At 40.3% G+C, this 26,648-nt stretch overlaps 1 protein-coding gene across 1 annotated transcript in view; it reads right to left on the reverse strand.

Moving 5' to 3' along the window:
* Nucleotides 1–1,412: 1,412 nt before the first annotated feature.
* Nucleotides 1,413–26,648, reverse strand: part of LOC131920498 (ATP-binding cassette sub-family G member 3-like) — a 68,792-nt gene continuing 43,556 nt past the window's right edge. The window contains exons 11-16 of the mRNA XM_059274872.1: nt 21,714–21,803; nt 20,172–20,296; nt 16,795–16,949; nt 7,482–7,571; nt 6,590–6,675; nt 1,413–4,251 (exon numbers count right to left, since the gene is read on the reverse strand). Coding sequence (XP_059130855.1) covers nt 4,125–4,251; nt 6,590–6,675; nt 7,482–7,571; nt 16,795–16,949; nt 20,172–20,296; nt 21,714–21,803 — 673 coding nt within the window. The 3' untranslated portion in view covers nt 1,413–4,124. The remainder of the gene's footprint in view (nt 4,252–6,589; nt 6,676–7,481; nt 7,572–16,794; nt 16,950–20,171; nt 20,297–21,713; nt 21,804–26,648) is intronic.

Consider the following 26,648-nt stretch of genomic DNA (forward strand, 5'->3'; position numbering starts at 1 on the left):
TTAATAAGGCCATTTAAGATTCATGCTACAGTGGTTCTACATTTTCATCCAATAGCGTGTAGCCCAAAACCCTTTTCTTTCTTTCCTTTTTCTTTGTGTGTGTGTGTGTGTGTGTGTGTGTGTGTGTGTGTGTGTGTGTGGACCAGCAAAAGCTATATCCACCATGCACCATGTTGCATGGCTTGGAGACACCTCTGTGTACTGCAGCAGGATTCTGTCATGCTTGCACTCAAGTCCCCACACGCCTCGAACCCATCATAGTGTAGTTCAAGCTCACAGGCCACAGCTGGCCTGAGAGACACACTAGGAAGCTGGTTTTGCTCAGTTTTAGAATTTTTGGGTTTTTTGGGGGTTTTTTTGTTGGTGGTGTTTTTTTGTTTGGGGTTTTTTTTTGTTTTGTTTTGTTTTGGTTTGGTTTTTGGTTTTTTGAGACAGGGTTTCTTTGTGTAGCTTTGAGCCTTTCCTGGATCTCACTCTGTAGACTAGGCTGGCCTCAAACTCACAGAGATCCACCAAGTGCTGGGATTAAAGGCGTGAGCCACCACCACCCGGCTAGAATCTGTTTTTAAAATTTTCTCAAGTTTTCGGTAGAAATTCTTGATTCACATTGGGCAGCCAAATGTAGCTTGAAGTTTTCCTGTGTCCCACCTGGTCCTGTAGCTGGTAAGACCCAAATAAATACACAGAATCTTATATTATCAATAACTGTATGGTCTATGGCAGGCCTCTTACTAGCTAGCTCTTACATCTTAAATTAACCCATTTCTATAAATCTATACCTTGCCACATGGCTTGTGGCTTACCATACTTTACATCTTGCTTCTCCTGGCAGCAGCTAGCAGCATCTCCTCTCTGCCTTCCTCCTGTCTCTCTACTGGCTAATCAGTGTTTTATTTATCAACCAATCAGAGCAACACAGCAGACCCCAGTTGCTTTTTTGTTTTGTTTTGTTTTTTGTTTTTTTTTTTTGTTTGTTTGTTTTTTGTTTTGGCTAGATTTACAGGGGGAAAAAAATGCTGCTATAGAAACCAGCTTTCAGCATGCCAGGAATTGAAGGGAAGCCACTCCAGGAAATGAAGGACTAATCATTCCATTGACTTTTCTATCGGAGAGTGTAACCTTAATTCTCTTGGTCCAGCCAAAAGGGAATCAATCACACACACACACACACACACACACACACACACACACACACACACATACACACATCTCCAACATGTCAGGTTCTCACCTAGGGTGTTCATGAATGGCAAGCCTTCAGCAGGTCAGAGAAACTGAAGAGGAGATGCAGAGCAGGTGAACTACTGGACAGACAAACAGACACACTAGGACTTTTCTGAGGGTCAAAGCTTAGTTCTTCAATTTATTATTGTTTCCATTGCTATTGGTGAAGTTATTAAGGCCACTCTATGTAGTTAAAAGGGAGGTTTATTTTGTGGGGTAACTTACAAGTGAATGGATAGTTTACAGAGTCTGAGAAAGGCGTAGCACAGTCCAGCAGTGTTCTTTGGAGAACTCTGCTCGGTCTACCTCCAGCGTCCAGGGTCCAGGAGCTAAGAGAGCCTGCATCTGGATCCCAGGTCTTCAGCGTCCTCTCTCAGCCCCGCCTTGTAGGCGGACCGTTACCGAAGCCTCAATGGGGGTTAGAGCTTCCAGGTCAAAGCTGGAATGACTACCCACTATACATTGCTTATCCTATTATATCCTTTTTCTGTTCTGTTCTTCTACCCTGACGTTTCCCTTCTTTCTCTTTCCTGATGACTTCCTTCTCACTACTTCCTGATGACTTCCTTCTCACTACTTCCTGATGACTTCCTTCTCACTGCTTCCTGATGACTTCCTTCTCACTACTTCCTGATGACTTCCTTCTCACTGCTTCCTGATGACTTCCTTCTCACTGCTTCCTGATGACTTCCTTCTCACTACTTCCTGATGACTTCCTTCTCACTCCTTCCTGATGACTTCCTCCTCACTGCTTCCTGATGACTTCCTTCTCACTGCTTCCTGATGACTTCCTTCTCACTACTTCCTGATGACTTCCTTCTCACTGCTTCCTAATGACATCCTTCTCACTACTTCCTGATGTCTTCCTCCTCACTACTTCCTGATGTCTTCCTCCTCACTACTTCCTAATGACTTCCTTTTCACTACTTCCTGATGTCTTCCTTCTAAATTCTGTATTTTTTCCCTTACAGCTTATATACCCCAGCAGACTCTTTCAAGAAAAATAAAAATTACAATGTAGTTACAATCTATTTTTAAGTGAATGGTTACAATGAATACAAGTAAAAAAAAAAAAAAGCATGTTTCCCATTTCCCTTACAAGAGTAAACATTTTACATATTACAAGTAAAAAGCAAATTGTCCCCAAGCACCCACATATTTAAACATTGATCTTTTAAAATTCTCATAGATCAGGAGCCTTTCAGCCATAACTGCTAACAGACAGTAGTTTTTACAATTGCCATAAAAACAGATAACTAGTTTCACTTTTCATACTTTAGAGTTTGCCCAATTATTTTAACTAACCATCCAATTCTTTGTTTTCTAGTTACATGAAGTATTATTTAAAGCTTTGTTTTAGCTATGATGCACTCCAAACTCCATGAACACATTTTCCAATATCGAAAAGATCTTGAGCTAATTCCTCTGACTCGATTGTTTTCCTTAATCATTCACCTAAACCACAGTCTATAGGCTCCTCAAGAGAAACTCATAAGTCCCAGCTGATGACACCTCCTTGGTCCTATTTTCTATGCTCTGCAGCCCCAATTCATCAAGGGCGAGGACAACACTATATCTTATGTTTACCTATAATAATTTTCCTACTAAAATAACCTCTATCATAATCCCTTACTACATGTGTTCAAAACCCTTAATCATCAAAATTCTATCTAAACTACCACTATTATTGTATAAAATCATTACTTCAGTTAAACAGTACAGGTCAGGAGGAAATCATCTTCATAATAATCAAGTTAAAAGGCCCAGTAGAACAGGAAATTTCCATGAGATAATCACATTACATTCAAGGCAGTGGAGATCCCCCACCCCCATTCACACCATGCCAGATACCAGAAAAATATAGCCGCAGCAAACATGTAAAGGCACAGCAGAAGCAAGAGACATTCTGAAGCCAAAGCCCTCAGGGCCTTGCCTATCCAAGATTCACCCATCAGTGCCTTACATTCTAGTGGGCCAAACTCCTGAATTCAAGTGCTCCCTGATGTTCCCCTGGAATGGCCACCAGCAAAGTTTTTATTTTTTTAAATGTCAGATTAATTCAAAGAAAGTGGAAGAGTGATTTTAAAATGTCTCTTTTTCTTAAAAGCTAATAACTGCACATAGGTAATTGATAAGAAGATAATCATTATACAAGCTAAGGCTACGTGATTCTTCCAGAAACTACATGTTGAGAGGAAGACATCATGGGGATAGAGAGAAACCAGGTGCTTGGGAACTCCCCAGGAATCCCCAGGGAAGACCCTAACTTAGACTACTAGAAATAGTGGAGAGGGTGCCTGAACTGAACTGGCTTTCCCCAGAGATCAGATTGGTGAATACCCTGTTATCACAGAACTTTTCTTCAATGACTGATGGAAGCAGATGCAGAGATCCACAGCCAGGCACCAGGCAGAGCTCCAGCAGTCCAGTCAGGGAGAGAGAAGAGGGATTCTATGAGCAAGTGTATCAGGATCATGATGGGGAAACCTGCAGAGACGACCAAACCAAACTAGTGGGAACTCACGAAAGTTGGATCAAAGGCTGTGGAGGTGGGATCAGAATCCTTCTCTGGTGCATGAGTGGGCTTTTTGGAGCCCACTACCTATGATGGGACACCTCTCACAGCCTTGAGTGGGAGGGGCTTGGACTTGCCTCTACTGGATGTGCCTCTTCATGGGAGGCCTTGCCTTCTTGTGGGAAGGAGTTGGGTGTGGATTAGGAGGGAGAGGTGGTGGGGGAGGGAGGAGGGAAGAGGGAGATCTTTGATTGGTGTGTAAAATGAGTGGAAAAATTTTCTTAATAAAAAATTAAATAATAAATAAATAATACCAAAAAATAATGTCAAATTAATTCAAGGAAAGTGGAAGAGTGATTTAAAAATGTTTGTTTTTCTAAAGAGCTTATAACCGCACATAGGCAATTGATAAGAAGATAATCGTTATACAAGCTAAGGCCACATGATTCTTCCAGAAGCCCCATGATGAGCGATCAATGCCCTGGATCATCAAAAATTCTTCACCAGTACATCTGTAATTCAACACACACAAATAATGTCAAAGATTATTCAGTACATTCACTATTGCTTCTTTTTAAAAACTCATAGTTTCAACACATCATTAAAAATTCCTCTTTATATTCAACTGATGGTAGTAATGAAGTACTTACAATTTTGTTATATATTATGTCAATCTAACCTACTTGTATCAGGTCACTTTGTTAATTTAAAAAAACGTCCAAAGAGGTGTAGCTATCACATATATTTAAAAGCATAGAGGAAGTAGTAAACTGGACTGAGTTTAGAGAGTCATACTAGGATCCAACTTTGTAGTCTTCAAGGTGTCATCCACTTCTAAATCTATAATGCTGCCCTCTCCTCAAAGGGCAAAGGCATGGATGAAGGACTTGTTTCTCCTGAAGTGGAAAGCCTCAGCTTCCTAACAACACGCAGACACTCTAAGAGATCAATCTTTGTGCAGTTCTGCTGACTCAGTAGACAGTTATGCAATAAACACAGCATCGAATTCTAGACCAAGGACCAGAGAGACTAAGGGTTTCTGACAGGAGTCAGTCAATTCCTGTCAGCTCTTCTACTAAGGGAGCATGACAACCACAGATGCTCAGCTATGGAACATCCCCAGCAGCCCATGGCTACAGACAGAGCCTGGGTAGCAGTTGGAGCACAGCATGATGCAGGGGCCCTGACACAGATTAGAAAAGCTGCTATTGCTAAAAATTCTGGATATATTACAATTACCACCTGTGTGTCTCCATCCCTGTGTGTCTCCATCTGTGTTTCTCCATCCCTGTGTGTCTCCATCCCTGTGTGTCTCCATCTGTGTGTCTTCACTTCTGTGTGTCTCCATCCCTGTGTGTCTCCATCTCTGTGTGTCTCCATCCCTGTGTGTCTCCATCTCTGTGTGTCTCCATCCCTGTGTGTCTCCATCTCTGTTTCTCCATCCCTGTGTGTCTCCATCTCTGTGTGTCTCCATCCCTGTGTGTCTCCATCCCTGTGTGTCTCCATCTCTGTGTGTCTCCATCTGTGTGTCTCCATCTCTGTGTGTCTCCATCCCTGTGTGTTTCTATCTCTGTGTGTCTCTATCTCTGTGTGTCTCTATCTCTGTGTGTCTCTATCTCTGTGTGTCTCCATCCCTGTGTGTCTCCATCCCTGTGTGTCTCCATCCCTGTGTCTCCATCTCTGTGTGTCTCCATCTCTGTGTGTCTCCATCTCTGTGTGTCTCCATCCCTGTGTGTCTCTATCTCTGTGTGTCTCTATCTTTGTGTGTCTCCATCCCTGTGTGTCTGCATCCCTGTGTCTCCATCTCTGTGTGTCTCCATCCCTGTGTATATCCATTTCCTTGCGTCTCTTAGAATTTAACAGTCTTCAAATCTGCTGAAAGGGCAGATTTCTTATTCCTCTTGTAAGAACAATCCTTTTGTGAGTATGAGGTCTGTGAAGGGCCCACCTCTGGTTTCACTTTACCCATCCCCATCCTTCTGACAAGAAACTGGTAAGGAATTTGTATTAGAAGGATGGCAGACCACACCAGGAGAGAGGAGATATCAGAAATAAGATATCCCCACATATTTGTTTTCTTATCAGTAATTCAAACATAATTTGGGTTATTATTATTCATTATTATTTTGAACATCCAAGAGAGATTTAACACATCAGCATATTCTTCTCTCACTTATATATCAAAATTAAATCAATGAGAGCAATCATAGAAAGAGAAGGTACTGTAACTTCAGAATAATACACTTTAATTTTATTAAATTTCTTTTGTTTCTATTTTAATGGTATTAAACATAAATGATATTTCCTTCTTAAGATAGTGAAATATGTGTTTCTTTCATTGCAGGACATGTCCTCTGGTAGGACATTTTACACACACACACACACACACACACACACACACACACACACACCCCTTTGATTTCTTGAAGTCCTCTAGAGTGTGAGGCAGAGGGAAGACCCTGAATGCTTACAGGCAAAGCTCAGTCCTTTTGGTCCTTGCTGCCCTGATGTTCTTGGGCTCTGCTCACAGGTACCATAGTCTATACATATAGAAAGTATATGCCCTTGTTAACTATCAGAGCAGCCTAGGTCAAACTAAAATGTTCTGAAACAAGGAACTCAAATCCACAATCAAGACACCAAAATCATTTTTTAAAGCCCCAAAGAACCCTTTCTGCACATTCTACACCATAGAGCAAGCAGTAGGATCAAAACACATCCATGTGTGCATTGGCTACAGTGATTCTCTCTGGGTGACTGGCAGAGGACAGTGTTAATCCTGAAAGGATGGTTTCCCCTCTAAGTGTAGGAGCATCTATGTCCCCATAATGACACTGAACTCAAGCTTACATTACATAGTTCTGACATCTACTGATTTCTGCTGTGTTATGTTCTGTACAGAAGTTTTGTCCCAGGAATTCATTGTGTTGCAAAGCCTGTAACACAAACAGAAACAGGGAAAGGCAAATAGTTTAATATTTCCATAAGTCTCCAAAAAATAAATACAACTATAAATTCAAATTCAATCTTGACTGTAATTTGAAAAAAAAAATTAAACAAACAAAGCCCCACCAAGTTCAGTCTGCCCAGCAAAGCAGTGCCCCTCCCTCACACTCAGGAGGCTTAGGATTGAAATGATGGTGCTTCCCAACTACTAAGAGGTGGACTCTCTAACTAGATTACTTCAGGCACCTCCTTCTCTGTGCAGTCCATAACCATGAAAACACTGTAATTAAAACAATACTATTGATTTATAGTAATAATAGTTCTTGCTTTTTTTCATCAAAACCAGTTGTGATCATGGGAGTGAGAAAGTCTATTAAGACACACTTTACTGAAGAGAAAATTTGGCAAAGCCAATAAGGCTATGGGTATCACATGGTTTCTGTTTCTTTTAACTTCCTGATATAAACTATATATCTTAGTCCCTGATCCTTTCATAATTACCATATTGAGTAGAATCACAACTGTATACTTTTCATCATGCTATCTATCTTTCCTGTTTATCCTGGGGTTTTTCTCACCCTTTATGAATCTCAAATAACACGTGACTGGGGAAAACCCCAGATGACTCACTGACCTTTGGCTAGAATTAACAGGAATGTTCTCATCTTTTGCTCCTGGAAGGAAAATCCTGGGCAGCTTCTGGTTAGAGATTACAGCTGGGAAAGAACTTGGTTGGGATTCATTTCAGTTGCTACAGTTGGAGACCCCAAGTACAGTGACAGACAGGACAACTTACTATAAATCCATAATGAGGAATGTTGAAGTACTGAATCCATGAGAGCCCAGGTACTAAGCTTTCTGAATATATTGACAGACCTGAGAAAAACTATGAAGAGCAAAACCACGAATTAGAACCAGTCAAGTGACTAAGAACTCTAACCAAGATCCTCACTCTTCAAGATCCCTATATCCTTTCGACCATTTCTGCTCACACCAGTTCTTTAAAACATTCTTTCAGTAACTCTAAACAAAATTCTTTACTCTGCAAAGCCAAGGCTCTTTGTTGTTTTTTAATAGAAGGACCTGCCACCCCATTCTGTAGGAGCCAAAGCTTACAGATACTATGTTATCTTTAAAATGGCATGCAGCCTATGAACATTCTTTAAATTTTAAATACTCCCATCCTACATATTTAAAATCCTCTTCAGATTCCTATAATATCTAATTTGGATAGCTATATAGTTTATACTGTATAGTTCAAGGGATGACGATATTCAGAGCAGAAGTGTCATTTGCTTCATAATTTTCAATATACAATTGGTTGAATCCTTGACAATATGACAGGCCAACTGCAGTGACTATACTAATAAAACTGCTACCATCTAGGAACATATGCTAGAAGAACACAGTCTTGTCTCATTTTATATCAACTTGATACAAATTAAATTCACTGGAGAGTGGGGAACCTCAAGACACTAGAAATGTCTCTAGGGAAGAGCTTGATCCTACCTCAACTTGATATACCATGCTTTGTTCAAAGAGGCCTGCCCCTTTCTGAATGGAGGAGGAGGAGTAAATGTGGAGGGAGGTAGAAAGGAGTCGGGGGGGGGGGCGGGAACAGGAGAAATGGAGGGAGGAGAAACTATGGTTGGTTAAAAAAATTAATTAAATAAAATTAAATAAAAAAAGAAAATGTCTCTATAAGATCATCTGTAGGCAAGCCAGTGGGGCGTTTTCTTAATTCGCCACTGAGGTGACAGTGCCCAGCCCAGTTGTGGGTGTGACCATCCCTGCTCTGGCCATTTGAGTTTCTAGAAGAAAGCAGGCTGAGTGAGCCATTAGAACAACCAGTAGGCAGCACCCTCCATGGTCTCTGCATTAGCTCCTGCCTCCAGGCTCCTACCCATTTGAGTTCCTATTCTGACTTCCTTCAATGATGAGCAGTTATATATATGGAAGTGTAAGCCAAATAAACCCTTTCCTCTCCAACTTGCTTTTTAGTCATGGTGTTTCATCACAGCAATAGGAACCCTAAGTAGGACACGTGCTTGGTCATCATATACCCACTTCTACTTCCAAGGATCAATAAGTCTTGTTATTTATAAGAGTTTTGACGCTCTACTCATGACTTTAGGAATAATTTTTTGATTCAGTTAAAATACCACCTTAAGACAACTTCAAGCTTAGAATAGATAAACCACACAATGTGGGGAAGAGCAGCAGAAAACATGCCCAATCTCCATTTAAAAAGAGTGCAAAAGTCAGAACCACAGTGGAGATGACAGAAAACACTGATGGGGAGGAACAAGAGGCAGTTATGAGGTTCACGTAAAACTTGTCCTGTCTTAAGTACAGTAGAATTTGCAAAGCAATGACTGTGTTTGCATGCATTCAGACTGCACCTTACAAAATGCTTAAAAAAATGCAACATTTGGCATCATAACTAGCTTTTAAGGTCTCATTTAGAAACTTTGTACAATAACCAGTCGTCTTAGTTCCTTTCCTGTGGTTGTGATAAAACACCACGACAAACATAGAAAAGTCGGGAGCTTTTCTAAGTACAAATTACAAACATATGGAAAAGAAATGAAGAAAACAATCTCATTCACAAAAATCTCAAAATGGGGGGTGAGTGGGGGATCTTGGAATAAATCTAACCAAATGTAATACATGTTCAATAAAAAATTTAAGACACTGGGGAAAAAAGATATTGAAGATACTGGACAATTGACAGACCTCCCATCCTTACAGATTGGTAGGATAAAAATTATGAAAATACACATCCTACCAAAAGCAACAAGCAGGTTTATTGCAATCTTCATCAAAATTTCAATACAATTCCAAGAAATTGAAAAACAATACTAAATTTCACATGGAAATACAAAAGACCCAAGTTAGGGGAACAATCCTTAACAACAACAATAAAACTGTGAAATAATCCATCCCCCTGTTGTAGGAGGAATAATTCATCTTCTCAATGGATAAGAGGCTTTCAGTGCACCTGTCTGCACATCTGGGAACAAGAGCAACAGACTCTGGCAAACTTTACCATCCCATGTGTCCTTCTCTCATAAAGAGGGTAACATGCCATTTGCTCTGGTAGGACCAGGGTCTCATTCAAACGAAAAGGATACTTGAGCTTAGGGATATGCTGTGGGATGTCCTTCTGTATGTTGTGAATGTGTGTTGCTCTCATTGTTAATAATAAAGCTAATTGGCTGGTAGGTAGGCAGGAAGTATGGACAGGATAACCAAACTAAAGAAAGAAGAGGGTGGTGGGGTAGGGCAGATGCCAGCCAGCCAGTGAGGAAGCAAGACATGTAAAAAATGAGGTAACAAGCCATCAACCATGTGGATAAACACAGATAAGAATTATGGGTTAATTTAAGTGTACTAGCTAGTTAGAAATAAGCCTGAGCGAACAGCCAGGCATTTATAATTAATGTAAGCCTCTGGGTGGTTATTCTAGAATTGGTGAGCAGGAGAGAACTGTCCATTTACAGAAATGTTCTGCCATACAAATGTAGCAGTCACTCCTTGGGCACATCTGCTGTACAGTTAACACAGTTTACCCAAGTATTCAATTCTATACATCAGTTTTATAAGCATATTATCAAAAGTAAAAACAAAGTGAACTCTAACAATACTATATCCTTTAGGTAATGAGGTATTGTTAGGTTCCTTTTGAGAATTAATTTTAAAGATTGCCTGGATGATCCAAAGGGGACAAATTGGGACACATGTACCTGTCCATAAGAGAAAGCTTTCTGGTTTTATTTTGTTTGTTTGTTTGTTTGTTTTCTTAGGTTTTTGTTTTATTTGCTGAGAGATGCTGGCTTTACCAGAGGCAATCAGAGTATACAGCAGGTAACAACTAGTATTCAACAGGTCGACCTAGCTGTTGAATAACTCTTTGATGGGGGCCCCACTTGGCAAAGCTATGGAGTTACTGACTGTAAATGACTGGTTGCTTCCGTCTGTAATTTTTCTCATGTTCCACTGCATTTCTTACCTAAAATCAAAACAACAACAACAAAAACACAGCTGTGGGGTTCCTTCCACAGCCCATTGGTAGTGTGTTTTACATTTTTGGGCACATATATAGCTGTGGATGGTCAGGAAGATGATTTCTGCTTAAGCTGTATAATTCTGATGAACAAAAATAATACTAGGATCTTTTTTATAACTTATATAGGAGGGTAACAGTATTCTCAGCTACAAAGACAGCTAATTTTAGACTTTAGTACAAATTCAAAACAGACTAGCTGACCCTGCAAATAATAATACTCAAGGACAAATTCCCAAGTGTCTGTTAAACCGAAGTCAGGCTGACATCATTAAGACATAAACCCCTGCTGCAGTATTTGACTTTCTGCACCTAATCCCAGCCTCAGTTTATGTTACAGGCTAAAGGTTCAGTCAACTGACCAGTTACTTTCTCACTGGCCACTCAATGTGACCTCGCTAGTAGAGGAGCTGTGTGAAGGAACTATGTAAAGAGCTGTGTGAAAGAGTGTGAGGAATTGTGTAAAGTGCTGTATGATGAGAGAGCTATGTAAATGACATGTTGTAACTGTGTATAGAGATGTATGGCCATGTAGGAGAGAGATGTATGTATGTAAAGAGAGATATATAGCTGTATGTAAAGGATGTAACTGTGTAGAGACAAAGAGATTTTTAGAGGGAATTAGAACTTAGAAAGAATTAGAACTTAGAAGGAATTAGAAACTAGTAGGAATTAGAAATTAGGTAGAATTAGAGCTAAAGAAGAATAAAGAGCATGACCTGAACAGGTTGTGCGTGAAGTTATTAAAGAAATCCTCTATCCTCACTCTTGAGAAGTCTTCTCTGACTTGCCCTGGATAGTGGCTTGGGAGCTGGACTCACAGGCTGCTAAATCTCTTACTTATCAAACTGAACTGTTAGTAGAAAAGCTGATTTAGTTATATTAACAAGTTTTAAATATCATCTTTAAAATAATAAGCAAGACTTTTAAATCTTAATTTTAAAGGTTTTCCTTGTGCTGAGCTTGTCCATTTCCCCTGGGCAATGATGTCAGCAGCCTTTCTCTTGGGTGTGATGTGTCCCCCCTCTTTAAATCTGAACTGTGCACATGGTTAATATCACAGGAAAGGGGCCTCCCAGGTCTGTTTCAATTTGTTTCTGTTTTGTTTCGTTTTTTGACTTTTTAGCAGTATTTGGTCCCCAAGCAGGAAAGCACAGGCTGGAAATTTTAGCAGAGGAGTTTGGGTGAAAACTTTGTAACCTAAGAGAAAGCAAAATGGAGAAGAGAGCCATAACACAATTAAAAAACTGATTTTAGTTTCCCTGGTGGGAAGGGCTGTGGACTCCCTAAAATAGGAGACATGTAACATTCAAGTGGAGAGAGGCCCTAGCCTTTCTGAGAGCAACTTTAATCTTAAACAAATCTATTTAGTTCTGAGTTACTCTAAGATAGTCTTCATTATTCTAGCAGCAGCATGGGGAAGGAAGAAGGCCTGTATACATCTGAGAAAATGTGCATTCCTACCAGTGTATATTAAAGTTTTCTTTCATCATTGCATTATAAAGTTACAGAGAAACAGCCTAAGGTTTTAAAACAGCCAACCTTAATTTACCCAGTAACCTTACAGGAACTGCCAAATGATACATATCCCCCAGACTATGTAAGAGCTGAATGGACTCCTATGCAAATACTAGATCTGAAGAGATTCAAAGAAGCAATAGTCCCATATGGCATCCACTCACTGTTTGTAAAGCAGATGTTAAATTCGTGGTCAGCTTGTAAGAGAATTATCCCTCAAGACTGGAGAGATTTGGTTACAGCAGTCTTAGAGGCTGGTCTCCAATTACAATGGAGGACCTGGTGGAAGAATGAGGATAAGACCATTGAACAACAAAGCAGAGCTAGAGGTCTTGAAATCTCCTAAGATCAAATTCTTGGAGAGGGTGATTATGCTGCTATTCAAAGACAATCTTTATATGATGACCACACACTGGCTTTGTGCTGCACAGCAGCCTTGAATGCTTGGGACAGAATTGAAGAAGTATGAAAGAAAAATGAGTCATTTGCTAAAGTTATACAAGGCCCCAAAGAAACCTTCACTGATTTCTTACAAAGATAGACTTGAGCAGTAAATTGAATGATACCAAATTCAGAAGCTAAACAAATAATAATTGAATCTCTGGCTTCTAAAAATGCTAATGCACAATGCAAAATTATAATTAGGCTGCTAAAGGCAAGATTGGCACCCTAGGAGGAATGGATTTGAGATACAATCAATATTGAATCTCATGATCATGATGATGCTTGGATAGGAGAGGTGACTTCCAGAGGTTTGAAAAAAAATCATAATATCAAATGTTTCAATTGTGGTTAACAAGGTCACCTAAAAAGGAACTGTAAACAGTAGGCATCGCTAGAAACAATGTTTTTTCAAGGATAATTCCAACAGAATGCCCCTCCCTTCTGGATTATGCAGAAGGTGTGGTAAAGGCAGACAATGGAGTAATAAATGTAGCTCAACAATGGGCAGACAAGGCAATCCCTTGCCTTTGCTATCTTGAAACAGCCTGAGGGGCCTCTTGCAGGCCCCCAGGTCAAATTCCATTTAGTCATTTCCTGTCATCATGGAAGAAACTCCCTCCCAGACCAATTAAAGAACGTAATGCCTATTGTAAAAAAAAAAAAAAAAAATCATACTGCTCTGAATAATAGAACAGCTATAGAAAAGAGAACAAAAAAATCAGGAGAAAGTATAAATCAAAATTGATAAAGATTAGATTAGGAACTTCCCCAAAATTAAGGTTGGGGAAGGATTTTGTTTTTGTCTTTTCAGGAAAATAAAACCAACCATCTTGAGGAATTTAAAGACCTTTGTACAAATAAGCATCCAAAGAAGAAGGGAGAACTACCTGGAAAAAATTACCAAGAAAAGGAATAATCTGACCTAATGAGATCTCTGAAGTTTCAATGATAGAATCCCATAACAATGACTCCACATGGACAATGATGACACCATTAAGATGACAAACACCACCTAAAGACCAGCTTTGGACTACAAACTGCTCCAGACAATTGTGAGGTGGATATCTGAGATGATCCAGCCTCACAGACTGCTCCAGTGTGGACTTGAGACAAGCATTGCATTTTCCCATTATGCAGAGACTGGAAGACAAATGATACAGCTATCTCTCCCTGGACTTGACAATTAACCCAAATTTTTTCTTTTTAGGATCCCCTAAAGATGCCTTCTCCCCCAGACAGAAGGAAGTAAATTTAAGAACATGACGCCCACATTCCAAAGAGGTGGGGTGGGTAATTTTTGGTCATTCAGTGGGTTTATGGATAACTGTCATTGTTTAGGATGGTTGGTTATAAGATATTAATTGTTAATGGTCAGGAGAAAAGCTAAATAAAGGAGATTAGAATCAAGGTTCTTGTTTGAAAAAAAAAGAAAAGAAAAATAGAGGATATAGATATGAAAAGATAAAAGGTAGACTATTGAGTCTACTCTGAAAAGAAAAAAGGGAGAATATGTATATGATAAGATAAAAAGGTAAATTATTGAATCTACTCTGAAAAGAAAAAAAGGGAATATAGATATAAGAAAAAATTATTGAATCTACTTTTTCAAAGCAACTACTTGTTTTAAATATTTTACATTGGATTGGATTTTTGTACATTATATACAAATTTTGTATACTGATACAAATTTGAGATTATTTTTGCTAGAACATACTGTATATGCATTTCTAATATTGTTCAAGGTATTGCACCTATACAACTCACTTAACAATGTAATGCAATTTTCTAGTCCTTGAAAGTTATTATTACCAACTATTTAGGATAATAAAGAAATGAAAGTTAGTAGTTAGTTATTACAATGGAACCTGTAGTCACGTTAGGTATGTTTTCAAGGTCAAACAGAGGTATATTTTATATAGTCTTCAAGCACTTCAGAGACCTGCAAAATATGGCATTTTAAGATGTTTTAATAACATAGAGTCTTTTTTTATGACAATGAGACATGTCTGCTCCAGGCAGCACCAATCTGCTTCAGAGAAGATGATGGGCATTGAAAAATTCCATATGGAGTTTACTTTCATTGTGGTAAAAGTTAGCCTCTGGGCAAGAAAATGCCCTTGCTTCAACTGCTGACAGTATGCTGTCCAAATGGGACAAGCAGGAAACAAAAGAAAGGACTGCTGAACTTTGCCAAGACAAAGTAGGAAGTCCCTTTAGAAAATCCTGCTTCACAGATGAGTCTGTCAGACATGCTAGGCCTGTAGGCTGAAGATGGATGTCCTAACATTACAGAAGAACCTAGGGTGACTGTCCAGGCAGCCAGCTGTTTCTGTCATTTCTCACATTTTTTGGAAGTTGCTTGCCTGCACTTCCTGTTTACTTAGGTTTCTGAGGGAGTTAATGATTAGATAGTTATAGTTATCCTTATTAACAAATTCAGAAAAGAAACTCACTAAAGAGGTATAAAGTGTGTAAATTTGAAAGACATCAGTAGTTTTTGGTTGATAATACAAGTTACAATAGATCGTGAATTAGGTACAACATTTTGGACTCACCAATATAGAATAAACAATGGAATATTTTCTCTGAATCTGTCAAATGGTAATAGACTGGACATTATAGATGTAATTCTTGGCTTTATATATTGCATATAGTTATTGTACTTATTGTATATAATTTTTCTTATATTAGTTATAACCTTTTATTATTTTAGACAAAAAAAGGGGAAATGTGGTGATACTTTGTTGTACTCTAATAAAAGTTGCTTGAAGATCAGAGGACAGAGCCAGCCACTAGATTAAATATAGCAGTCAGGAAGTGGTGGCACACACCTTTAATCCTAGCACTCCAGAGGCAGAGGCCTATCTGGATCTCTGTAAGTTCAAAGCCACCCTGGACTACAGGAGATTAATCCAGTCTAAAAGAAACAGAGCGAGGAAGTGGTGGTATATAATCCTAGCACTTGAGATCTCATGCCTTTGCTACCAGTATTTGGGAAGCACATACACCATTAATTCTAGCTCTAGGAAGGTTGAGACAGGAAGCGATTTGGCTGGGTGGAGAAAGAAATACAAGGCAGGAGAAAGGAACTGAGACCCTTTTGGCTGAGGACTCAGAGGCACTCAGTCTGAGGATTCACAGAAAAAGGATTGGCTGAGAAGTTGGCAAGGTGAGAAGTGGCTGTGGCTTGTTTCCTCTGATCTTTCAACATTTGCCCCAATATCTGGCTTTAGGTTTTTATTATAAGACCATTTAGGATTCATGCAACAGGTGACTTATGTCTTGATTGGGTGATTGGGAGCTGTCACTATGTTCAATGAGCTAGAAATGCTGAAATATGGAGGAAGGGATTTAAGGAGACTTGGAGTGAAGTTACAAGTATGCTCAAATACAGTGACCACCCTACCTGGATGTTTTCTGCTTTTCTTTTTCTTGTGGTGAAGGTAATACATGGGGACACTAGACAGACTACTATGATGACAGTGACCAATGACTCATTTTCTGATTGTATTTATGAACTGCTCTATGAGATGGAAATCATGTCTGATGCTGTGGCTAATGAGGTCCTCGGTTCCAGAGGAGAATCTACTATTATTCTTCTAAATTGATATGGTATTAAACTGACTTCTAATGAGTTGTTGTGACACATATAGATTAGTACATCATTAGAGAAGCTTCCTTTTGCAGTAGATGGTGATTAACACAGACCCACCACAGGTCAACATACAGAGAAGAAAGACTACAGAGGATCCAGTTCTGAATGGGACATCTGTATATCACATCCCTCCTCCCAAGGACAAGGGATCAGATCCTGATGAAAGAGAGGCTAGAGAGATTTTAAGATTCCTGAGAAATGTCTGGTAAGAGCTCTCTGGAAAAGGCATGTTAACTATATCACAGTACTAACATCAGGGCAGTATCCACAAAGCCTAGGAGGAAAGGCGGCTCCCTCTCTCCTACAGACCATAATAAGCTTTAGCATGAGGACTCATGTCCCAAGTACTGATGTGTCAAGCATGTACATGTTCAAGAAGGAACACAAGGAAAATTTTCCTCTCAGAAAAACACAATTCACACTCACCAGCATGAACAGAAAGTAGATGGTCACCGACAGTGTTGGCACAGCCACTGCATTCTGCCTTGCCCTTAAAGACAGTGACAGGGAACTGGCAGAATAAGCCAACATCGTGATGGTAAAATACATAGTGAAGAGACTCTTCACATCTGTGTTTACTCCTTAGAAAGAGAGAAAGAAAGTGGGGTCAGTTCATCTACCTAACTCAAGAGAATTGTACATAATTCAAATAATACTTTAATAATCAAAATGACTAGTTACAGCTTCACAGCCACCCAGCTTCCCTGGATTTCCAACTGCTACCCGATCATGTGGATGCTGGGAAACAAATTTGGGGACTTTGGAGGAGGAGCAGCAAGTGCTCTTAACCAATGAGCCTCTCTCCAGCCCCATCATATGGCTTTACTTTTATACTTGTCACAAAAATACCTTTCCATATAATACCTGTTTTCCTCTATACTTAATTGAGCAAATGAGCAATTTATGGGATCCTGACATGGAGAGCTACAGGCAACACAACTGGCCAAAAAATGACCACATTCTCTCACAGAAGAATCAGCAATAGAACATGTTCATGTCCTCATTTCCCTGTGTTTATTACGATTGCATTAGTAAAGAAATTGGGATCAGGACTATGCTGGTTAGTTTTTGTCAATTTAACAGAAGCTAGGGTCATAAGAGAAAGAGGAACCTCATTTTTAAAAAAATGCTTCCATTAGATTGGCCTGTAGGCAAGCCTGTGGGGGCATTTTCTTGATGTATTATTTATGTGGGAGGTCTTAGACAACTATGAATGATACCATCCCTGGGCAGGTGGTCATGGGTTCCATGAGAAAGCAGGCTGAGGAAGCCATTAAGAGCAAGCCAGTAAGCATGACTCCTCCATGGCCTCTGCTTCACTCCCTGCCTCCAGGTTCCTGCCCTGAGTTCCTGACCTGACTTCCAAGATGAAATAAACTCTTTCCTTCCCAAGTTAGTTCTAGTCACAGTGTTTATTACTAGAAACTAGCACTAGAAACCTAAGGCAAGGATTAAACAACCTTCCAGTGGTGCCTCCCAGTTTAGTTTTCTGCTGAGAGTGCTGGCAGCAATGTCTTTGCCAGAGGCCACAGGAATATACAGCAGATGACAACAGACAGTTCAGATGTAAGCCCACCAGATGAACAACTCTCTGATAGAGGGATCTCATAAGCAAGGCTTACAGGACCACAGACTCTGAAAACTGGGTGCTTCTGTCTGTAATTTTTCTCTTGTTCTGCTACATTTCTTCAAAAAAAAAAAAAACAGCTATGGGGTTCTTTCCACAGCCCATAGTTGATGTGGTTTGTACTTTGGGGGCACAAAAAGTGGATGGTCAGAAAGATGATTTCTTATTAAGCTGTATAATTTTGATCAATAGAAATATACTAGGATATGCTTCATAATTAGATCTATTATACCATGAGGACTGTAAGATATTTAGGCCCTGTTTTTTAATCACTAGCTCAGACTGACATAAATAAAACAGCAATTTCTTCTCAGTTCTAGACAAGATACATACAATAAGCTGATTTTAGTCCTCAAAACAAATTCAAACTAGACTAAAAGCCTCACAAGTTAAACCTTCACAAATAGTACACAAGGACAATTTCCCAGATGTCTAATTGTGGAACCAAGGTCAGACACAAAGCAACTTTGATGCCAGTTACCAGCTTGCTAAGTCTGGCTTTTAAGGACCTACTCCATACAAAAATTCCTCAGCAGCTTGTTGTCATGGTTACTCACTTCCTCAGATGTAACTTTTTTACTTTCCATGGGGTGGATATAAGAGGATACAGAAAAAAAAAAAAGGAGAAGAACTTGAAAGAAAATAAAGTGAATGGTCTAGTCAATACATGCACGAGTCTTATTCCCTCAGATAAATAAGAATTATTCCTAAGTCCCACTACTCTGAAGGAATTCTTTTTGTTACCCTGGGTGCAGTTTTGGGAGCTGGTCTCTCAGGCTGTAGTTGTTTTCTCTAGGAAATCACCATGTAATTGCTATGCAGGAAGGCGATGGGTTCCACAAGCTAATTTGTAATCTTTATGGACCTATTGTTATGAGTTATGCACAGTCCTGTGTTTTTATAATAGTCACAAGGACACAGTTAGATTCTGAGGGAGCTACGTTCCATGTCTAATGGTTTTAAAAGTTATTGTTATGATTATCATGGTGTATATAGTACATGTGTCATTATGAGTGTGCATTTATCATGGTGTGCATGTATCATGATGTGCATGAATCATGATGTGCATGTATCATGGTGTGCATGTACCATGGTGTACATGTGCCATGGTGTACAAGTGCCATGGCATGCATGTGGAGTTGAAGGACAACTTTCTGGAGTAATTCTCTCTTCCACTGTGGATTCTGAGGATCAAATTCAGGTTGTCAGGCTTGCAAGACAAGCACATTTCCCACAGCCATCCCATGGCCTAAATGACTGGTTCTGAATAATAAATTTCTTATAAAACAAAGCCTAAGCTTTATCATTGCTTACCTTAGTATGTGTGAGTCTGTATGTGTGTGCATGTGTGTTAAATGTATGGAAATTCTGAACAATAAGTCTAGGGTGAAGCTTAACCATATGCAAAAATGAATCTGTGCATATATTTCATATAACTATATTATATAATTTCAACAAACCTCAAACTCACTATCCTCTCTCTGTTTGTAAGATTAGGTAGCATAAGGCACTGTATACATTTAAGTTCTTTTAAGCACATACATATTTGTAAGATATTATCCACTTTTCCATATTTTATTTACATATAGAGACACTTACACAGAAACAGTGAAAAATATACAGCTGGGCTGGAAAGATGGCTCACTGATTAAAAGCATGTACTGTTATCTCAGAAGCCCTGGATTCCATTTCCAGTACCCACATGGTGCTCACATCCTGTAACTCCAGTTCAAGGGGATCTGATGTCCTCTTCTGACCTCACCAGGCACTGCATGCACTTAGTGCACACACACGCATACACACACACACACACACACACACACACACACACACACTCGCACACACAAATAAAGTAAAAATAAATATTTTACAACAAATATGGAGAGATATCTAATAATTGATCTTGCTCCTCTGGCACTGTCTCAAATGTGTACGTTATATCTATATTCATTATAATACACAGAATCTCTAGGAAAAACAGTTTCATAAAAAGTTTTTGTAGTATTTTGTGAAGAAGTCTTAGAGACTTTCCTCACACTGAACACCTGTTTTAGATGGCACACACTGGAGACGTGCTTTTCTACTCATGCTTTGCTACTTTAGACTTGCCACAGTTGTACAAAGCAAAACACGTTCCTCCAAGAGTAAAGACACGTTCTCTTGCTTTGTCACTTACCTGCTATGCTGAATAATACAACAGTAAATATAATACTTGGTAATAACCTCCTGGGTACCAGCTCAGCCAGCAATTTCCCAAGAAAATATGGTGACACTCTGTAGTATCCACTGGTATGCTCATGTCTGCAGAGACAAAGATCATGTTAAACATCCTTAGATTAGTCCAGAAGGCACAGGAGAGATGCTGGCTAAGCTGACTTCTGCCACCACAGGGAGCCTAACAGGACAGTGTCCCCTGTGCTCCAGGCTGACTCCCATACACGTCCCCATCTTAGGGACCAGCATCCCTAGGCCAGCATCCTGATGACATTCTCACTAGGATTCTCCCCGTCAGAGAACTCTCCCCTGTTTTGGCAACTCTGGTCACACTATGGCCCCTCCAGGGAGAGACTGATGTGTCCACTCTCCTCAGAGTCTCTGCCCTCTGAAGCTGGTTCCCTGAGGAGCAGCTCATTCCTACCTTACCTCAGACAGTGGTCATGGAGACTTCTCTCCTTCCAGTTCTCATGAAGAAGGTGACACTGTCACTCTGAGGTCACAGTGCAGCCTCAGGACACTACATCCTTCTCACTTTAGGACAGATGTATTCCTTCAATAATCTCTCTTCACAACCACGAATCTTTACCAGATACCAAACCTGATCCTTTCCCTTCCAGCCCTTCCAGATCCCAAGCTCTTCCCCTCCCAGTGTCTTCTTTTCATCTCTAGTTTTTTGTTTTTTGAGACAGACTCACCAGTGCCGGCTGAATTTAAATTCCATATACAGCCAAGAATGACCATCCTCCTGCCTCTACTTTGGCCCCAAGTGCTGGGATTACAGGAATACAGCCATGCTCAGGGTTTGTGGTACTGGGAATCTAACACAGGGTTTCAGGCACACAAGCACTATAACTACTGAGTGAGGCCCTCAGCTCCTCTCTGAGGACTCCTCTCCTGGGCATGCACTTGGAGACAAATCTTGGCCATCTCTGAGAGAAGTGAATTCTAAGCATAGGCCACCAGGAAAAGTTTCTTCCATGTTTGAAAAGCACAGGAGATAAACAGCCTTTTCTACACAGCTGCTGTCTGGCTCTCTCCAGCCCTCCATCAAGAGGAGACTCTCATTCTTGTGCAGCTGTACCTCTCCAACTCCAATGTGCCGCTGAACCCACCACACTTCAGCTCTGTGGAACCCTGACATCTTTATTCTGGGGACTCATGAATTTCCTGTGATTTTTTCAGCCCCTACTATTGCGTTGTCTGCAGCACTGAGACATGGTAGTCTCACCCACATTTTGAAACTTTCTCTGAGCAGCAGACACCTCTGCTCTTGGCTTCCTATCCATTTTTTAGTTAATATTAATAATCTCTTTACATACTTCAAAAATCATGATACCACATGATAAACACAAAATTTCACAATTTGTTTATTTTCAACTAAATAAGTAAGAAAAAGGGGGAATTACTGGTAATTCATGAGATAACATTAAAGGCCCAACGATGAATGAAATTAATTGACCACCTGCTCCTGGTGCCTACTTCTGGAGCAGGGGTTACTCACAGAAAGCGATCCTCGTCAATCACAAAGAGCTCCCCAGCAGACACACTTGTGATGGTCTGGAAGATGGTGACCACGAAGAGCAGGCCAGCTCTGCAAGGACAGAATGGAGATAAAAACAATAGTACATTCAACATTGGGATGGCTTATTTCCAATACACCTTGTTCTGCAGATTAAATAACATTACACAGATTTTTATTTGAAAAAAAATCAGTACTGGAGATTTGGCTCAGCAATAAAGAGTGGTTGTTGCTCTTGCAAAGGACCAGGTTGGTTGGCAGCACCCACATGGTGGATCACAACCATCTGTCACTGGAGTTGAAGGGGAGCCCGTGCTACCTAGTTTATGTCAACTTGACACAAGGTAGGGTTATCTGAAAGGAGGGAACCTCAATTAAGAAAGATAAGATCCAGTTGTAAGGCATTTTCTTAATTACTGATGGATGGGGAAGGGCTCAGCCCATTGTGGGTGGTGCATCCCTGACCTGGTGGTCCTGAGTTCTCTAAGAAAGGAGGCTGACCAAGCCATAGGGAGCAAACCTGTAAGCAGCACCCTTCCATGGCCTCTGCAGATTCCTGCCTGGTTTGAGTTCCGGTCCTGACTTCTCTTCAGTAATGAAATACAATGTGGAAAGGTAAGCTGAATAAACACTTTCCTCCTCAACTTGCCTTTTGGTCATATGCTTAATCAGAGCAATAGTAACCCAAACTAAGACAGAAAACAATGTCTCTTTGTGATAGTCAGAAGTCTCAGGGAAAACACATGGTACACAAGCATACATGTAGGCAAACACTCATACACATGCAAATAAAATACGTATTTAAAAAAGGGAAGATGGAAAATGTAGAACTGTTCTGGTTAAAAAGGTCAGGAAGTATGAGTCCCATGAGTTATTTTCCTCTCTGTCTCTACAGTGACATCTATTAATTGAATGAAGGGTGTCTTCTAAAATTTAACAATTGGATAATGTAATGTAATGTAATGATTCTAGAGTATGTAATATAGAAGTTAATTTAGATGAAATGATGAGAGTGGAGCCCCATAATGTCATCTGTGTCCTCATCATGGGAAGAAACAGCAATGCAGTGTCTGCCAGGAGAGGGCTGAGAGAAGGTGGCCAGACAGGAAGAGCCTGGGAGAGAATCCTCACCTCAGACTCTCCCACTGCATTGTGGAGACTCATTTACTTTTAAAGCCACTGAGTCTGTGGTATTCAGTCATGACAGCCCAATCCATCACTCCAATTTAACTAACAAAGTTGGTAAGCATCATTCCCAATGTATAAGGAGAGAAACAAAGATTAATAAAACTCCAAGGAGTTTTCATATTCAGTTGGCTGTGTTGATTTACAGAAAAGTAAGAATGAAAACGTGAAACAGCGGGTGGAATCTCAACTCAACAACTTACTACAGACATGGACTGTAGAAACATCTTTAAAGCCTTGATGATTATCCATAAAATAGGCCAACAACTTCCTGCATGGTTTCCAAAGTGTTCAAAAAATAAATTCAGTCATGCCTATTTATGAAGAAATAATTTGTGTCGATGTGATAGGGGATGGTAAGCAGGAAGAGGGAATAAAAGGCCCTCTGCAGTTATCTGTTTCCTGGACACACATGTCAGGTTCCTCTAGACAGATGCATGATTGGGTCCTAACAGCCAGCTACATAACACCTTCTCAACTGACAGTCAGAGGTCAGTGACTCTCTTTATCTAAGTACACAGTGGTGGTTAGATATCCAGATCAGATGAGGGAGACCTTGTTGGAGACTAGTTCCTCCTAAATTAAAGAAAAATTCCATTTTATAATCTACCAAAGGCCAGATTAAGGAAGGAAGGAAAAGAAAAAGACAGCCTAAGAATGGGTAAGACTCTGAGAAGGGCAGGAAGAAAGACCTCCAAACTCCTGGACTTGGGAGACAGAAGCATGAGGACTGCTGCAGACTGAGGCCAGCCTGGGCTACATGACAAGGTCTGGGCCTGTCAGGTCACAACTGTGGCCCTGCCTCAAAGGAACAAACAAGAGCAGGGGACGTGACCTGAGCACCCCATAAACAGCCATAGAGCATAGGACCTGAGCACTTCATGACCAAACATTGAGTGGAGGAGCTGGGTTTCTCCTCCTCTCCTAATGAGTCAGTCTTGCTTTCAAGGCTTTACTCTCCTGAATGCACAACTCTCCCCTCTTCCATTCCCCCACACATCTGTTCCCTGGTGCTCAGGGCATTTTCCCTCTCTGTGTTCCCAATAAATTGTCCTCAAGTTCCATCTGTGTTTACTTTCATATGTTTTATCAACAAATCCAAGAACTTAGAAAGGCAACCTAATGGGCCTGGTTATACTTAACCATATATGCTACATCTACTTTCTGATCTGAGTGTTTAGATATTATCATTTAGATTGAAAACATTTAAGGTATAAAACTTATATGATTCATGAACAATTCTGTAAAGTAATTATATCAAATTAAATTAGTTTATAACCATTACTACAAATATACATCATTTTAAAGGTAATGCATTAGAAATGTAGTCTCAGGAACTTTGAAATGTGTATTAATATTTGATGGATTGAATGTGCTGTACAATCTGTCTCAAAGGAGAAAAATCTTACTTCTGTTTATCAGATTTTACACTCTCAGCCCATATGTGTCTCCTCACACCCCACTGCCCTGGCAAAGTGTACACTATGCTGCCTGGAGGTCAACTGCTTTATAATTCACATGTAAGTGAAACATGTTTGTCTTTCTGGGTTTGCATTACCTATTTGGCATGATATTCCTCAAATCTTCAATTCTATCCATATTGCTATAAATTCCCATTTTTATTTTTTTTTTTTTTTTTTTTTTTGGTTTTTTTTTTTTTTTTTTTTTCGAGACAGGGTTTCTCTGTGTAGCTTTGCGCCTTTCCTGGAACTCACTTGGTAGTCCAGGCTGGCCTCGAACTCACAGAGATCTGCCTGGCTCTGCCTCCCGAGTGCTGGGATTAAAGGCGTGCGCCACCACCGCCCAGCAATTCCCATTTTTAAAGATAAGCAGCATTTGAGTGATGTTTTCTTCATCATTTATGTGTTGATAGACAGTTAAATTCCTTAATCTGGTTACTGTGCATAGTTCTCCAATGAACATCAGACTTCACATGCATTTTGGGTAAATGATTTTAAATAGGCATGTAAGTATGCACAGAATAAATGTCTGTGTCCAATTATTTCTTTCAATGCCTTCTCCTTAATGTTTGGCTGCCATCTCAACCCTGTAATGCTGTTGAGCCAAAGGAGCTCATGTGCCACAAAATTCAAATCCAGCTCTTAGTTATATAGTTGGACAAAATACAAAGGCTTTGCTGGATCCAAACATGAGAAGGCATCTCATGGCCTCCTGAACATTACAGATGAAGAGAATATTGATATTGACCCTGAAAATAATTTAATAGCTTTATTCCATAGATGATCTTTTTTATTTATTTATTTATTTATTTATTTATTTATTTATTTATTGGGTTTTTTTTGGTTTTTCGAGACAGGGTTTCTCTGTGTAGCTTTGTGCCTTTCCTGGAACTCACTTGGTAGCCCAGGCTGGCCTTGAACTCACAGAGATCCTCCTGGCTCTACCTCCCGAGTGCTGGGATTAAAGGCGTGCGCCACCACCGCCCGGCTGATCTTTTTTATTTTATAATTTAATTTAATTTTACATATCAGCCACGGATTCCCTTGTTCTCCCCCCTTCCCCCAGCCCATCCCCCATTCCCATCTCCTCCAGGGCAAAGACTCCCCTGGGGATTGAGTTCAACCTGGTAGAATCAGTCCAGGCAGGTCCAGTCCCCTCCTCCCAGGCTGAGTCAAGCGACCCTGCATAGGCCCCAGGTTCCAAACAGCCAGCACATGCACTGAGGACAGGTCCCGGTCCCAGTGCCTGGATGCCTCCCAAACAGATCAAGCTCATCAACTGTCTCACTTATCCAGAGGGCCTGATCCAGTTGGGGGCTCCTCAGCTATTGGTTCATAGTTCACGTGTTTCCATTTGTTTGGCTATTTGTCCCTGTGCTTTTTCCAATCTTGGTCTCAACAATTCTCGCTCATATAAACCCTCCTTGTTCTCGCCAATTGGACTCCTGGAGCTCCACCTGGGGCTTGGCCATGGATCTCTGCATCCGTTTCCCTCAGTCATTGGATGAGATTTCTAGAATGACAATTAGGGTGTTTGGCCATCCTATCACCAGAGTAGGTCAGTTCAGGCTTTCTCTCACCCATTGCCAGTAGTCTATTGTGGGGGTATCTTGGTGGATTTCTGTGGACCTCTCTAGTACTTTGCTTCTTCCTATTCTCATGTGGTCTTCATTTATCATGGTCTCTTATTTCTTGTTCTCCCTCTCTGTTCTTGATCTAGCTGGGATCTCCCGCTCCCCTAAGCTCTCTTTCCCTCGAAACTTGCCCTTCATTACCCACTCACGTCCTGAAGAATGGATAAATAAAATGTGGTACATATACACAATGGAATACTACTCAGCAGAGAAAAACAATGACATCATGAGGTTTGCAGGCAAATGGATGGATCTAGAAAAAATCATCCTGGGTGAGGTAACCCAGACTCAGAAAGACAAACATGGTATGTACTCACTCACAGGAGGATACTAGATGTAAAACAAAGGATGACTAGACTGCTACTCACAACTCCAGGGAGGCTACCTAGAAAACAGAACCCTAAGAAAGACACAGGGATCGCCCAATGACAGAGAAATGGATGAGATCTCCATAGATGATCTTGAGGAAGTGTTTTGAACTGTCCTACTTAGGTTTCTGGTGCTACAATGAACACCATGACAAATAGCAACTTAGGGAGAATGGGATTTATCTGGCTTACATATCCCAAGTCACAGTCCATCCCCGAGGAAAGTCAGACAGGATTTCAAGGCAGGATCTTAGAGGCAGGGATAGAAGC

The sequence above is a fragment of the Peromyscus eremicus genome, chromosome 10 (genome assembly GCF_949786415.1).
Source record: "Peromyscus eremicus chromosome 10, PerEre_H2_v1, whole genome shotgun sequence".
NCBI classification, from domain to species: domain Eukaryota; kingdom Metazoa; phylum Chordata; class Mammalia; order Rodentia; family Cricetidae; genus Peromyscus; species Peromyscus eremicus.